The 15,707-nt window shown below is 34.1% G+C and overlaps 2 protein-coding genes across 2 annotated transcripts; one reads left to right on the top strand and one right to left on the bottom strand.

Moving 5' to 3' along the window:
• Positions 1-313: 313 nt before the first annotated feature.
• LOC115700482 (phospholipase A1-IIdelta) lies at positions 314-2,052 on the bottom strand. Its single transcript, XM_030628024.2, has one exon. The coding sequence runs from the start codon at positions 1,788-1,790 to the stop codon at positions 531-533; it is 1,260 nt and encodes a 419-aa protein (XP_030483884.2). The 5' UTR covers positions 1,791-2,052; the 3' UTR covers positions 314-530.
• Positions 2,053-10,592: 8,540 nt separating this feature from the next.
• On the top strand, positions 10,593-14,029 carry LOC133030289 (uncharacterized). Its single transcript, XM_061102888.1, has 10 exons — positions 10,593-11,338; positions 11,442-11,513; positions 11,872-11,919; positions 12,011-12,113; positions 12,314-12,378; positions 12,481-12,525; positions 12,609-12,713; positions 12,847-12,934; positions 13,463-13,509; positions 13,616-14,029. Exons 1-10 carry the CDS (start codon positions 10,724-10,726, stop codon positions 13,691-13,693), a joined length of 1,266 nt encoding a protein of 421 aa, XP_060958871.1. The 5' UTR covers positions 10,593-10,723; the 3' UTR covers positions 13,694-14,029.
• The last annotated feature ends 1,678 nt before the right edge of the window (positions 14,030-15,707 follow it).

Genomic DNA, 15,707 nt, shown 5'->3' with positions numbered 1-15,707 from the left:
ACAGTAAGTAGTTCATCAAAATAATAATAATAATAATAATAATTACAGTAAGTAGATAGTGGCTACTGGCTTCTTATTAGATTTATACCGTCCTATGGGTTGAACTAGTTTCAAGTTGTTTCCAGCAGAACATAGATAGTTGCTTCTTATTAGATTTAGTTGATATGTAAAAGTATTTATGTTATAGGAAGTTTTAAGCTTCAGTATTTAGGTTGTTATTTGGTTAAGCTAGATTAGTTCTTTCCAAACTAATTCAGTTTCTCTTGGTTGCTATCTACATGTGCTCCTGTAACAATTTCATTTACACAATTAATAAAATACAAAGCTTTCAAGCTTTTCTTTTCTCTCTGTTTTCCTCATACTTCTTGCTAAAATCATTACAATATAAGCAGGACTTATCAACTTCATACTTTCTCATAACAATAAATAAATAAATAAAAACTTGTCAACTATACTATATTAACCTTCACATATATAATAATGGTAAAATTTTATTTTCAAAATAGTACAAATAATTTGGATACAAATAATCATAATTCAGGAACAGGTAGGTCCTCATCCAAAGGTGGAGCCAAAATCCAAACCCCATTATCAATGACCATTCCTTTATTCTTCTCCACCCACCAAGACTCAGGCACCAAACACTCCTCTTTGAGACACGCCGAAGACTTGTTGACCAGAGCCAAGCTCCTCTTGACCTTCAGCTCGAACCCATCCTCCTCCCCATTCCACCCTGCCACCACGTGCAAACTCGCCTGTAAGTTATGCCAATCGCTCGGGTTCTTCGACTCTTTCAAGCTCGGAGACTTGCGTGTGTCTATCACCAGCTCTCTCGTCCCCACATCCACGTACCCCAACAACCTCCCCGGATAATGCGGTATCAGATCGATCTTGTTCCTTATGTGTAGAATCTTTAGATTCGGATACCGCTCCATCCTCTGCTTCAAGGCCTTGTTCCCTATCTGTGGAGATCCAAACACAAAAGCCGATACTGGAATGTCCGAAAACCCATTCTCCACTAAATCAAAAGCACTCACAATAGATAAACTCGCTCCGAGACTGTGACCTGTCATCACTATGCTTAGTTTCTCTTCTTTGTACTTCTCTCTCACCTCTTGGAGTTTCGTCAATAGTTGAACTCTAGCACTTGATTTAACGAACGGGGATTTCGGATCTGCCGATACGTATATGGTGAGCCAACCCTTCATCACCTTCGGGTGACTTTTATCGTTGTCGCTGTCGCTGTCGCTGCTGCTGGTGTCGTTTCCGAGTTCGTGTTTCGTATTCGGACTCAGTAGCGACTCGGCTGACTCAAGCTCGGCTCCTAAGACGTTGACCCACTCGTAGTTCCGAGTGGTGCCACGCCACGCCACGTAGACTTCGCGGCGCCCTAAGGCTCTGCTGACGTCATCGTTGGTGATTGCGATGTAGCCGATCCAGTTGGACTCGCGATCCCATGACTCGCGGGACATGGAGTGGAGAATGAAGGCCTCGGGGAGGCTAACACGGGCGGTGGCGTAGAGGAATGAAACGACGTCATAGTGAGTGTCGTTTTCGAGCATGACTTTTGTAAAGAAGGAGTTCTTGCCGTAGCGGCTGGAGCCGCAGTACTTGGAGTTTGTGTCGTTGTTGAAGGCGTCGTATGTGGCTTGGCAGAAGTCTCCGCAGCGGAGGATGAGTTTTCGTAGGGAGAGATTAAGCGGGGCAAGAAGGTTGTCCCAGTTGTTGCTTCCGAGGAGTTCTTCCCACTTCGGCGAATAATCTGGTTCTTCTCTGCTACTGATATCCATAGTCACGGGCCACGGAAAAGTCTCCAGAGATTATTGAGTGTTGACTGTACGTAGCTGTTGATGTGGGAGTGGGTGGTGTTTGTGGTGGTTTTTTTTATCTTGATTAAGATTTAAGATAACGATTGCTTTTCTTTGTTTGTATATATATTGGTGTCGTCACTGTTTAATATTTGTTTTGGCTTAAGAACGTGCTATACTATTTCCCCCTCACGTCAATATTAATTAATAATCTCTCAATAATATTTTAAATAATATCTGCACTCTTGTATTATATGTACTTATTATTGTTAACTACTTGATCTTACTACCCATCGAATCCAAAAACATCTCAGGCTGGCATATAATGATGTATATTATACTATCAAATTTTATATTTAAACGTAGGACCATTGCATAGCTTTTGAAAAAGTTGTGCCAAGTTGTCTTTAAAAGTATTTGGTAAGCAATTAAGAATTAGTAAGAAAATAGGAAAAAGTTACATGATAGAATAGGTTTTGAATCTAAAATTATTAGGTAGTGTAATTATTAGAGATTACATATTAGAGTAATTATATTTTATTTTAAAATACAATATGTGTTTGGATTTTAGGCAGTAATTGTATATGAATTTTTATTTTTATATTTTATAAATGAGTTGGTAATTATAGAATTTAATAATTAATTATTTAAAAATTGTAATGTTCTATAATTACCCAGTGTAATTATCTCGTTGAATAAATACACTAAATTTTGTCATTACTCAAAATTATACTCAATTCTAATTACACACTTTTTAAAGGGAAATTTATGTACTAACTTTTGTTATTTTTTTACAAAAATACTGCCTGGTGGTATTTTTTACTTTTTTACTGTATTTTTTTATAAGTTTCATACTGTAGTATACTGTGTTAAGTTTTCACTGGTGTTTTACTAGTGTTCTACTGTTGTTTTGAGTTGTTATGCTTTGTGTTTTACTGGTGTTTTATAAAAACACGGTATTTTTGAAAAAATTTCCGTGTAACAGTATTTTTGTAAAAGTTAACCCAAATTCTAGTATTTTTGTAAGTTTCCCCTTTTTAAATGCACTATAAAAGTTAAAGCTTCCACATCTCAATTTTTAAAAAATATTATTTTAATTAAAATAATAAATTTATTTATATTAAAATATATTTACTTAATAATTATATAGTATAAAAACTGAAAATATTTAAAATAAATAAATTAATTAAGACAAATAATTAATATTTAATTGTCATTTAACTTTTTTTTCAAAAAAAAATATATTTATAAGCTATTTTTTTATTTTCATAATGTTATGTAAATAAACAATTTAGAGTTTTTTAAATAATATTTTATTATATGTGATAAAATATAATTTAAAAATACTATAAAATATTTTTTAAAATTATTTTTTATAAAAAACATATAATTCATATGTTGAGAAAACAATTATTAAATAAAGACATAAATAATGAATATATCATGTAACATAATTTATTATATATCAGTGATTATAATAAATTAAATTATAATATCATTATTATTATAATTAGAATCTTAACATTTCATAGCACTTTTAAATTTATAATTTACTCGCAATTATTTTTTCTCACAATACAACAAGAACTGTTTTTCTCCACAGTACAGTTGTACCAAAATAGTCCTAAAATTTTGAAATTCCATTTTTATTATTAACGAATTAATTATTCAAATTAAATAATTAATTATTGTATTGTTACTATAAGATACTTAAATAGACACTGTTTGAATAGAATAGATATATGTTTAAAAATATAACTAACAAAAAGTAAAACGAACATAAAGTTATAAAGAACACATGAAATTATACATGGTATTAGTTCTCTTTTTCAGATTGCTACTAGTTCACAGGACCACACCCAAGGAATAAAATTTATTAGAAGAATTTCAAAGTGATTACAAAACAAAATTGTCTTATACAAAGAAAGACTCCCTCTTTGAATTTTTTGCAACTCTTGTAATATTAACGCCTAATCAAATTTGTGAAGTACTAAGATCTTGAACTCCCTTCAAATCGTAGCACTTGCACGCTTTCTCTTGAAGAGTGTCTCATTTACACTCTTCCTCCTGAAAAGAGTCTCATGAACAAGTCTTCTCCCAAAGCTTGATGAATGATATCCAACTGTGTTCAACCTGCACAATTTTCATAAAGAAACAATACAGAAATAACACAGTAATAAAATACTAAGAACATGTTTGACTAAAGCTCTTCACACAACAAAAATACTCTCTAAATTTGAAAATAACATAGAAGAAAATACATTAAGAGAGCTAATGAAAATCAGCAAACCTAAGGATGTCTTTATACCCTTTAAAAACCCTTTAGGTCATGGAAGAAGAATCAAGAAATAATTAGGCATTAAATGAAAAATCTTCCCAAAAGGGAAAATTAGAATTCGTTCAAACAGACTATCAATCTGTTCAATCAAATTCATTACACTTAGACAATTTTTTAACAAAAGTTTCCTTAAATAAATAAGAAAATAAATTGTACAACAATGATACAAGTTGTAGACTGTTTCTTGAGAAAGAAATCATATCACAATGAATAAAATGAATAACAATTCTTTCCTTAAAAATACAAAGTCAATACAAAATACTCTAATTAAGGAAATGACATATTTATTTAACCAAATGAGTAATAATCTAATTTAAAAGACTTTTCACAAGGTAATTTTTAAAAAATCATAAAGAAAATTACATAAATAATTTCAAAAATCTTTTTGATAGTTATGTTGTCTATTTTATCAAATATGGCTATAAAGAAATTTACAATCTCTCTTTTTAGCAATTCGATCAAATATTAATAATAAGTATAGAGATAAAACTCTTTCTGCAAACATTCATAACTTATAACAAACATATAAATGAAACTAAAACTAAACTGCCCTCAAATAAGAAAGTCTAGAGTTAAACAAAGCAATTAAACAGGTTTTTGGAGTATCTACTCTCCCCCTTTGTGTCCTTTAATGCAGCCAAAGAACTAAATTCAAAAAATAAAAAAAGATAATAAACGTAAGACAAAATAAAGTATCAATGCTCTTAAGGCAAAAGACATAAAGAAAAGAAAAATAAACTAAACTTCAAGGTCCTTGGACAAAGCTTTATCAAGGTTTTATCAAAAAGTGATAAAATTTAAACTTTAATAAATAAACATAAATTATATTATATTTATAAAATTCGAGATCCCGTATCTACATTTTTTGATTGTACATAATCAAAAGATGTCGCACAGCGACTACAAAATCGTGAGCCCTAGCTGTCCCGAAGATCTGACACTTCAAGTCGAACTGTCTCGATATATACAATCTTCATCTAGTTCCAAACTCAATGTCGTTCAACAATAGCTTTGTCTTTACCTGCACATAACATAACATCTTTAAGTCGATAGACTCAGTAAAAAAAGCATAAAACATAACATGTAAACTAACATGCGGCTAAGCACCCATACACCTATTAACAAGTCATAAACTATGTTAAACATGTATAACTGAGTCTTGAACGTTCTTGACCATAGTACAGTTGACCATAATACTATATTCACTCAGTACTCTAGTCGTACTAGTGTTGGTAGTATTAATCTATACTATAAGTACAACTAGCCATAATACCACACCCACTTAGTACTCTGGCGTACTAGTGTTGGTAGCACTAGTTCATGCTTTTAAAAGTATAACCAACTATAATACCACATGCACTTAATACTCTAGCGTACTAGTGTTGGTAGCATTAGTTCATACTTTATGAATTGCTAAAACATATATTCACGATATCAAGATGCAATCATATATACATCAACTATCGTTCTAACAGATATGTCATACATCTGAAAATCATAAACATAAACATATGTATGTGAGTTATACTAGTCTTACCTTAATTTCAATTTTAGGTGTGTCAGTCAACCTAAGTGGAAATAGCTGCTGGTAATCGGAGGCTCTAAGTCACAATTCTAAAAAAAAAACTGATAAGTGTTGCCATAACACTTTGGGGAACTTAAATTCAAAACTAAAAATTTTTCTATTGATAGATATCATGAAAATACCCTAAGTATTAAGAAAACACTCAATTGGGGTCCCAAGAAAAGTCTCAAAATAGACGATCCATTTTAAAAACGGACTCCTAAATTTTGCCTAAATCAGACGGTCCTCAACTCCACTGCCTAATTTTAAAAATTGCATGACTCATTCGATTATAAGCAAACTCTTACCAAATTTCTTAGAGTACCTAAAAACATCATAGTGAACATTTTTTATGAAGAAATCTTAACCCAATTCGCAACAAAATTTAAGTTATCATAACCAAGTCTGGTTTGAGTTCTTTGAACTCAAACTTGCATAACTTTTGCTAAAACAACCCAAAACAGTTCAAACAACTTCTAAACAGCTCTAAATAACCTTAAGAAGTTTTTCCTAGCCTCCCTAAACTTCTTCAACAGGTACAAGTACAAATAGACAATGAATACTAATGAAAACCCTAGAAAACCAATAAATTTTTTGTTAGGTTTTACCTTAGATGTTTGGAAGAGCTAGGGGTTGAACTCCTTGATCAACTTCAGCAAGAACTATGCTTGAAAATGGTAGAAACTTTTGGTTTTTGGCCCTGGTTCAGAAGCCACGAAGGAGAGGGAGAAGGAGAAGGTGATTTGGTATTTTTTTTTTACTTTCCTTTTGCTTTTGACTTGTGTTTTTATTTTTGGTTTCCTTTTTACTTTGTTTTTCCTTTTTGTTTTCTTCCCAAGCAGTTGGTCATCCTCAAAAAGGATGAGCCACGACCACATATCCCTTCCAAAAAAGTGACTAATCACTTAGGGCAAAAAGACTAAAATGCCCTTACTTCCTTGCTAAGTTATCTTGTAAGCCTAAGGGTAAAATGGTCCAATTCTATTATTTTGTTAAACTCTGATATTCTAAGATATCCAATAATATTTCCCTGTAAAATACTTGATACAAATTTATATCCATGTGACTAAAATTTTCATCCGACCTATTTATACTGTTATCGAGCATAAAAATATGAAAATATGAAAGTTCATATATAGCATGCATATCACACCTATAATTTAATAAAATCTCTAGAATCGATTAATAATAATTATAACACATACTTTCATGAAAATAAGATCCATAAAGCATAAAATGCATAAATAATCACATAATTAGATTAATTAGTGCTAAGTGTCCCATTATCCCCCCGTTATTAAGATTTCATCCCCAAAATCTAACCTAAATAAACTCTAAATATTGAGTCCTCATTTAAGACTGTAATTCTCAGGTGGCCTCTTCTACCTTGTTATTCTTCCAAAGTACCTTGACTAAGGCTATAATCTTGTTTCGTATTTTATCCTTTTTATCAAGGATCTAAACTGGTTATTGCTCATAGGATAGATCTAATACCAACTCTAGGGCATTATAACTCAAGACACGAGTTGGATCAGACACATACTTTCTCAGCATTGATACATGAAAAATATACTGGCAATGCTGGAGGTAAAGCTAGCTGATAAGCTACTTGTATAACCTTCTCGAGTATTTCAAATGGCCCTATGAACATGGGACTTAACTTGCCCTTCTTTTTGAATCATTTTACACCCTTCATTGGTGAAATCCACAGGAAAACATGTTTACCTTACTGAAACTCTACTTTCGGCACCTAGAACCAACATAACTCTTTTGCCTACTTTGAGAAGTAAGCGTTTGTGCCTTGATCTTTTCAATGGTGTCACTGGTCTTTTGAACTAACTCAGGACCCAAATACTTTTTTTCTCTAGTTTCATCTTAATGAATTGGAGATTGACACTTCTGTTGGGAATTATTTTACCAGGATCTTAGATCTACTCACAAGTATGTTTATTAACATCCTAAATATGAACTTTCTAAAACGATAAATTAAACACATATAAAGTTAAGAAAACCTTACATTGATGCAGCGGAATAAATGTCTCCTTCCACTCAGATCTCTAACCCTTGATTCCTTTCTGTAGCAGAGTATAATCAAGATCTGAGCCCGAATGTCCTCCTTCTTCAAGTTTGATCCTTCACAGTCTTCCAATCTATGATTGAGTTACTGCTTGCTGTGTGTGGGCACTTACTCTTTCACTAGGGTCACGAAAAAGATGAAGGGAAAAAGAGAGAGAGGTATTTCGGCCAAGGTAGAGAGTGAGGAAGGCTCAGTTTTCTGAAGAGAGAAATTTCTGTCAGAAAGCTAATCTGAAAACTTGTCAAAGCATGTGTTGTGACTGAGCCATCACTTTCTATTTATAGGCAACTACTAGGTTTAGGTTTAGAATTATTTGGCATTAAAATAATGAAAATAATAATTTGAAAAAGCCTTTTAAGTGGCCGGCCATATGGTGTTATTGGGCCTCACTTAATTTTACAATTTTATCAAATTTTATCTCTATTTTCTCAAAAAAGCCAATTTTCCAATTCTAACCTTTTAAATGCCGAAACTAATTATTTAATAACTAAAATAGATTATTAAATAATATTGTCATTTAATTTAATTATTAATTAGACATATAAAGTCCATTAATAAATAAATAAACCTAGAAAACTCTTTTCCTTACAATTTCGCCCCTGTTTAGTGAAAATTCATAAAATTAGACATAGTCTAACTTTAGAATTATAATTGATCAATCACGAATCAATTAATGAGTCTTACAAGCAGAATGTTCTCAACTAGAATGGGGACCATGGATCTATATGCTGAGCTTCCAATAAGTGAACCAAATTTACCAAGTAAATTCCTACTTATTAATTCTTCGTTGAATCCACTCTTAGAACTTAGAATTGCACTCTCAGACTTATATAGAGCATATTGTATGTTTCACGATACCAATATACTATCTCATTTAACCATTGTTATAATCTTATTGTGATTTAAAGATCCTCTATATAGATGATTTACATCGAGATGGGATTTCTTTACCGTTCTCACCCCTCAATGTATTTTGCCCCTTAAAACACTTAGCTACCTGTAAATGGTGTTTAGTGATCTAATAATTAGTCAGTTAAACAAGAGCTCATCCATTTACTTCTATTTGCTAAGCTCGAAGGGAATCATCACTTGACTTCTATACACCAAGTAGGCTATAGATTCCATATTTATGTTCAAAGACTCCCACTCAATCATACTATCATGTTCCCAAAATATACGTATCACCCTGACCCGAAAGTAGGCTTAACTAATAAATCTAAGAACATGAATAGCACTCCTGAGTTGAGCCTAAGCATATCAGGATTTAGATTCTTTTAATCTTAAGATCAACTACTGATATTGACTTGGAAAGATATGTATAACGGTAAGTTTGTAATATCTTAACTTAGTTGCAATATCGGTCCAGTCCAATGTATACTCCATACATTCGAAACTAGTATACTTTACTAATGTCCTGGAAAGAACATAACACTTACTCCAAGTGTAAGTACACATCATCGCTGATTATCACATTAGTGTAAATCCAATAACACTGATGAAACAGGAACCAAAACTTTTGATTCATATGATCACAAACACATTCCACTGTGTTGACGATACTGTAATTGTGAATAAACATATGATCTGGATTTAACTGATTTTGTGTGTATGAATGTAATAAACATATCAAACATATTAAACCATTAGCATGTAGAATTCATGCAAACATCAATCACTTCAAATTTCTTATATTGATAACTAATCAGATTGTAAAGAGTTTTATTTAGGGCATAAAACCCAACAACTTCTTACCATACAACAACTCATAGGGAGCCATCCCTATTGTACTCTTATATTTGTTATAAGAAAATTCTATCAATGGTAGGTACTTGCTCCATAAACCTCCAAAATCTAACACACAGGCTCGTAACATGTCCTCCAGAATTTGAATATTATCATTTCTCGCTTTCATCTTCATATTCTTTAGAAGTTTTGATTTCTAATCTTGACTTTTCTGCCACAAGTTATTAGTTGGCGAGTTTCAACCGTCAACATCTAGTTGTGTGCAATCGACTATGGTAGAAGCTGTAGGAGTCAAAGAGATTCTTAGTTGGATCAAATATCAGAATCTTTCTCAAGTTGTTATAGAGACTGATTGTCAAATAGTTGTTCATACAATCCGTCATACTCTTCAAATATCTTCTCTATTTAGGCTGATTATTTTCTTATTGTAAACGTTTACTTTTTTCTTAACACAATGTCTCTATTATTTTTGTTAAACGATGTGCGAACAAGGCGGCCAATTGTTTGGCTCGTGTTGCTTGTTCTTTTTTAGATCGTCGATTCAGTAGGTATATATATATATATATATATATAGAGAGAGAGAGAGAGAGAGAGAGAGAGAGAGAGAGAGAGAGAGAGAGAGAGAGAGAGAATGTTAATTTTTTTTCCCTTTTGAAATGGTAAAAAAAAGACTAATTAAGATTTTTGTCCCCTGAACTTTGACATCAACCAAATTATGCCCCTGAACTTTTCAACCAGTTAAAAATTCCGCTCAAACTATTGAAATTGTTGGATTTAAAGAATTATGTCTAATTTTATTCAATTTTGCTAATGTAGTAATTGTCCATATATTAAATCATGTCCTATACTAATATATGTCTCTAAACTTTAACATATACAAAATAGTACTTCTATATTTTGTAAGACTTTCTTTAGTAAAATTAGACAAAAGTTTTTAAATCTAACAATTTTAATAATTTAGATGAATTTTTAACGACATAAAAAGTTCGTAAGACATATTTTAAAATTAAGAGAGCAAAAATCTAAATTTATCACACAAAAAAAAAATTGAGAAATTACATTTCTTTTAGTACTGCAAGTGTAAACCTTGCATTGCCTTAAACCTCATAAACCCCGCAAAGGCCAAAGCCCGAGTTTGCCCGGTTCTGACTCTCACTCTCCCACTCCCAAACACACATTCTCGTCTGGTTTCCATGGCGGCCCTTAGGCTCCTCGCGGAAGCTCGCCGCCATTACCTAGCTTCCCCTTCCCACAATCTACCTCTTCCACCAGCTCTCCGATTTCACAGATTTCTTTGCTCCTCCTCCCAACCATTATCCGAATCTGATCCAAACCCTTCCCCACCCGAACCCCCAATACGATCCACGGAGTCTGTACCAATACAGCCTGTTTCGTACGCCATCAAACCCAAAGACCAGTCTCCGGCCGAAGAAGAGCTTCCTCAGTCAACAACTCCGCCGCAACAACCCCGTGGGACTCGCCAGACGCCGAACGAGGAAATCCGCTCCAACTGGACCCGCGAGGATGCACGGTTCATGAGGGATGTGCCATCCATTACGCCGGTCTCGTATCCTTCACGCACAGCGCCGTTGCCGGAAGACAAGGTTTCGGCCGAAAATCCGGCGACTGAGAGCGATGAATTGCAGAGGGAGAAACAACAAATCGAAATGGAGAATCGAATGAGGAGGAGAGTGTTTAAAGTTCTGGAGGAGGACAAGGTAGTGGCTCCTTTCCCAATGTTAATTGATGTGGAGAAGAAGGAGAGAAAACCTATTCTTGATTTAATGGAGGCAATTCGGCAAGTCAAGGTCAGTGTAGAGGTTTCTCTTTTTTTTTTTCCCTGTTTGGTTTCTGAGAATAAGTAGTATAAACCCTCTGTACTAATCTTATATGTTATTTTCTAGTTTTCAGGCTAGTGCCAAATGCAATTTTGATGAAACTGTTGAAGCACATGTGAAATTGGGTATTGATGCAAAGCGAGCGGTAAGAGACTCTTATATAGCAAAAGACTTCTTTCTAGTCAAGCTTGATTTTCTCTTATATGTATGAACAATTGGAGTCTTATAGGTGTGAACTGGCCTGATTGTTGGGGCATTTAGTTTGTTATAATAATCCTTCTATAGGGTTGTCAAATTTGGCCTTCAGATTTTCAGTGTTATGAAGTATTTTTGTGAGTGATTTTAACATATGAATGAGTAATTGAAACTTAATTGGTAGGTTCTTCATAATTTAATTTGTTTTATCATATGGTTTTATACACCTGGACATAGCTTGTTTGAGATAACTATAGAATCATTTCTCATTGATTTTCTTTTTACACCTTTTTATCTTAATATTTCAGGGACGAGGAGTTCGCGGTAACATGACTCTGCCTCATGGTAGTGGGAAGGTATTACTTAAAAATCTTGAATAATCGTTTGTTGTAACATTTGTTAGCCACTTTAGTTGAAGCTGATTGCCTTAACATTTTCAAATATCAGGTTGTAAGGGTTGCCTATTTTGCTGAAGGGGAACTTGCAGATGAAGCTAGAGCAGCAGGAGCTGATATTGTTGGTGGTGCCGAACTCGTAGACGAAGTTGCTAGTATTGACCTAACTTCCCTCTCTATATGTCCAATTTAAGTTTTTAAAATAGATAATTCCATTACCTTTTTTCACATTATATATCTTTAAATCATATGTCGTTGTTTCCTTGTTATTCATACTTAGCTTTGGATAAGTACAAGCTTTCAATTATAATCAATTTAGGTTATGGATCTGAAACTTGAGCTTGAATCTTTGCAGGCAGTAACAAGCTTAATGTTGACAAGTGTTTTGCAACAAATGAAATGATTCTTCGAATGGGAAAGGTTTTCTAAAAATCTAATGCTGTTCCTAGTTTGTATTAGTGATTTTGAGTTTTTTTTTTTTTTTTTTTTCAATCTAATACTGTTTTGACTTTCTTTTTTCAGATTTCAAGGATTCTTAGAGAGCGCGGTCTTTGGCCTGATCGTAAAGTGAGTTCATTGTCTTCTATCTTTGATTCAAAAATTATTTGAGATGAGTGAAATTGTTATTTTTGTACTAATACATTGTATAGCTAGGCACTGTGACAAATGATGTTTCAGAGGCACTCAACAAAGTAACAAGTCATACGGACTTTAAAATGGACAAGACATCCATTGTCCACGTTGGAGTTGGGAAGGTACCAATTTATTTGTTATAAAACATTCTGTTGCATTCAAGGAGTAGTTTGCTGGAGACAAAGTTATGTGCTTACATATTTATTATTTTCTATTTTTTTTTTGTTATATGATGACATTATTATTACTCTTCAGGTAAGCTATTCAGAGGATTTTCTACGTGAGAATATTGGTGCATTTGTAAACGCTCTTCTGCTTGCCAAACCTCAAGGCTTGAAAAAGGGTAACTGATGCTGTTTTTTGTTTCCGCAAACATTATTATAGATGTACTAATAGCTATGACTTGTCAATACACTGCCCTTTACTTCCTATACTACCACATCATAGCAATTTACCAACTATTAAATGAATAATTCGATGTTTAGGACCAACAGTCATAAATGAATTTCAGATGAAGGAATATTAACATGTCTCTTCACCTAATACATGCTTAAAATGGTAACTTAAAGAGGATTGAGAGAGAGAGAGAGAGAAAAAGGATTATATTTTCCTCAATGCTGATTAGCAATGTTAATTTAACATTATACAACTGGCCATACTCGATTCAATATGTTTGGCTAGCTCAGAGTGATGTTTAGAAACTCTAGATTTCTTTGAACAAGAACAAGATCAGAAACATTTTTAGTCTTTTCTCAGTTTTATATACTTGTAACTTTTCAAGCTCAAGGTTCACCTTCCTTAGTTGAATATTTTCCTTCACAAGGACTTTAGCTATTTGCTTGCTTACTTGTGTACTTACTTTTTTCTGCAGCATCCAAATACGCAGGGTATATCACATCCTTCCATATATGCAGCACGGTCAGCCCTCAAAACCATTTCTTTTTCGGACACTTTACATCTCATTCAAATAGTTTTAGCCATTCCATCTATTATTAGTAACATTTCACATTGGTTACATACACAGATGGGCCCAGGATTCCCTGTCTCTATACAATCAATATCCAAGGCCGCAGATCATTACAACAAAGTGCACCTTAAATGATGCCTTTGCCTCTTATGTGAGCTGACAAGTCCAGCGTAGAGCAATATTCCATTTATTCTACTTCTCAAGTCTTTTCAACTTTGAAGAGTCTCAACCGCTAGAAGAGGTGAATGTCCGAGATGAAGGTGTTTCCTTTGTTTCAATCTATGACTCCCTTGGACCCTTATATACATCAAAGCAATAAACAGTCAGGTTATGTAGGGGTTACCCATTTGAACAGATTGAAAGTTTTGCTTGCGTTTCTTACTCTTGCTGTAGTCTGCTAAGTTATTAAAGCTATAAATGATATCTCTTAACAATTACACAGTAAGATCAACGTCAAAAACTTTTTTTCTTTGTCGTTTTCTTTATGTTTGTAGGTAGAGAGACTATTATTCCCCTCTCAGCAAAACTTGTAATCAGATGAGCAAGAGACAGTCATGTTATGACAATCGATTCAGATTCTACCTGAATGAGTAGAGTGAAAGCTGTATTGAGGATAAATATCACTGTCGATGTCATTCATTTGGTTTTAAAACTTTTCCTAAACGATACTAACTTTTGTCGTTTGTTCATAACGAAGGATATTCATCAAATGAGTGCTTTATCTGTTGCAAGCAATAGCGTTTGCCACTCAGATTGAAAATACAGTAGTGTCATGTAATCCTACATTGTAGAAGACGAATTTCACTCGCATTGTAACTCATATATTCCGATCTTTCTAATTCATGGCCTCCAGGAAAAAACCTCGCCCCACCCTAGAGCCACCAACCTAGTGGTAGTGCAAGGCCCACCTCTCTACATACAATACATTAGGCCATTGACAAAAATGCATCACTAGAAAAACCTAAAAACCATAAATAAATGCACTTGTCGAAGGATAAAGGAAAAAGTGTCTAAGAGTAACGAGTTAAGCTAAGAACCACATGCAGTGGCCACTAGCGATGCATATTCAGGTGTGTACCAGATTTTGGGCGCATTCGAGTTTTGAGTTTTAAGTTTGGGAAAATCAATAATGAACCCACCCGTATGTGTGTCGGGCTTGACTAGGTTTTGGGTCGATACGAGTGGGACAACCGGGTTGGGCCTTGTCTACATTATTTTATTATTCTTATTATTATCTTTTTTTTACATTTTGGTTAGCAGAGAGCTCAGATTTGGAGCCAAGCAACCACCACCGCCGGAGTCGAGGAGATGGCTTAGAAGGCAGCGACAACAATCATTAATAAAACTGAGACAAAAAAAGCCCAAAGGTGTCAGGTGGTCATTACCTAGCTGCGTAGGTGTGTGGGGAAGGAAGGAATGGGAGTTGGTTTGCTTTGTTTGGATTTAGGGTAAAATAGATATGAGAGAGAGAGGATTTGTTTTGTTTGAATTTAGAAAGAGTGAGAGTATTTTTTTTAAAGAGTAATTTGCGGTTAAATTTCAATTGCATTTAATCTTCTAAATTTAAATTTTGGCCAGTGGTAAGTGGTCAGTGGTCGAGTCGCTACCACCCCTACCATAACCAGAGGTAGGAGGAGTAGGGGCTCCACCAGCAACCTAAGTCCCCTCGGGACTCCTGGGTGCACTCAACTACGCCCTCAGCTCGTAGTGCCTTTTCCACCATGTCAGCATAGGTGGTGTTGTCGTCAGTAAAAATCATAAGGTCATGTTTGATTTTTAAATTCAATCCATCCAGGTACTTTTTTTTCTTGTTGAAATCGATTGGCACAATTCTCGAGGCCAACCTAGCCAATCGGTCGAAATGAGTTGTGTATTCAATAACACTCATATTTTCCTTTTGAGTCACCTGAGTAAATTCTTTTCTTTTCGCAATTCTGACCGCCTCGTTGTAATACTTTGCGTTGAACAACTCCTGGAACTCTTCCCAGGTAACAGTAGTAACATCACGAGTCAAGGACACCATGTCCACCAAACCAAGGAAACCTCCTGCAACTGGAATGTGGCACAGGCCACTCTGTCATTGCTAGTGACGCCCATCAAATTCAAAATTCTTGTAATAACCGTCAGCCACTACTCGGCTTTTATTACA

Source organism: Cannabis sativa, chromosome 8, assembly GCF_029168945.1.
Source record: "Cannabis sativa cultivar Pink pepper isolate KNU-18-1 chromosome 8, ASM2916894v1, whole genome shotgun sequence".
In the NCBI taxonomy this organism is placed as follows: domain Eukaryota; kingdom Viridiplantae; phylum Streptophyta; class Magnoliopsida; order Rosales; family Cannabaceae; genus Cannabis; species Cannabis sativa.
This window is presented reverse-complemented; position numbering and strand designations above follow the sequence as displayed.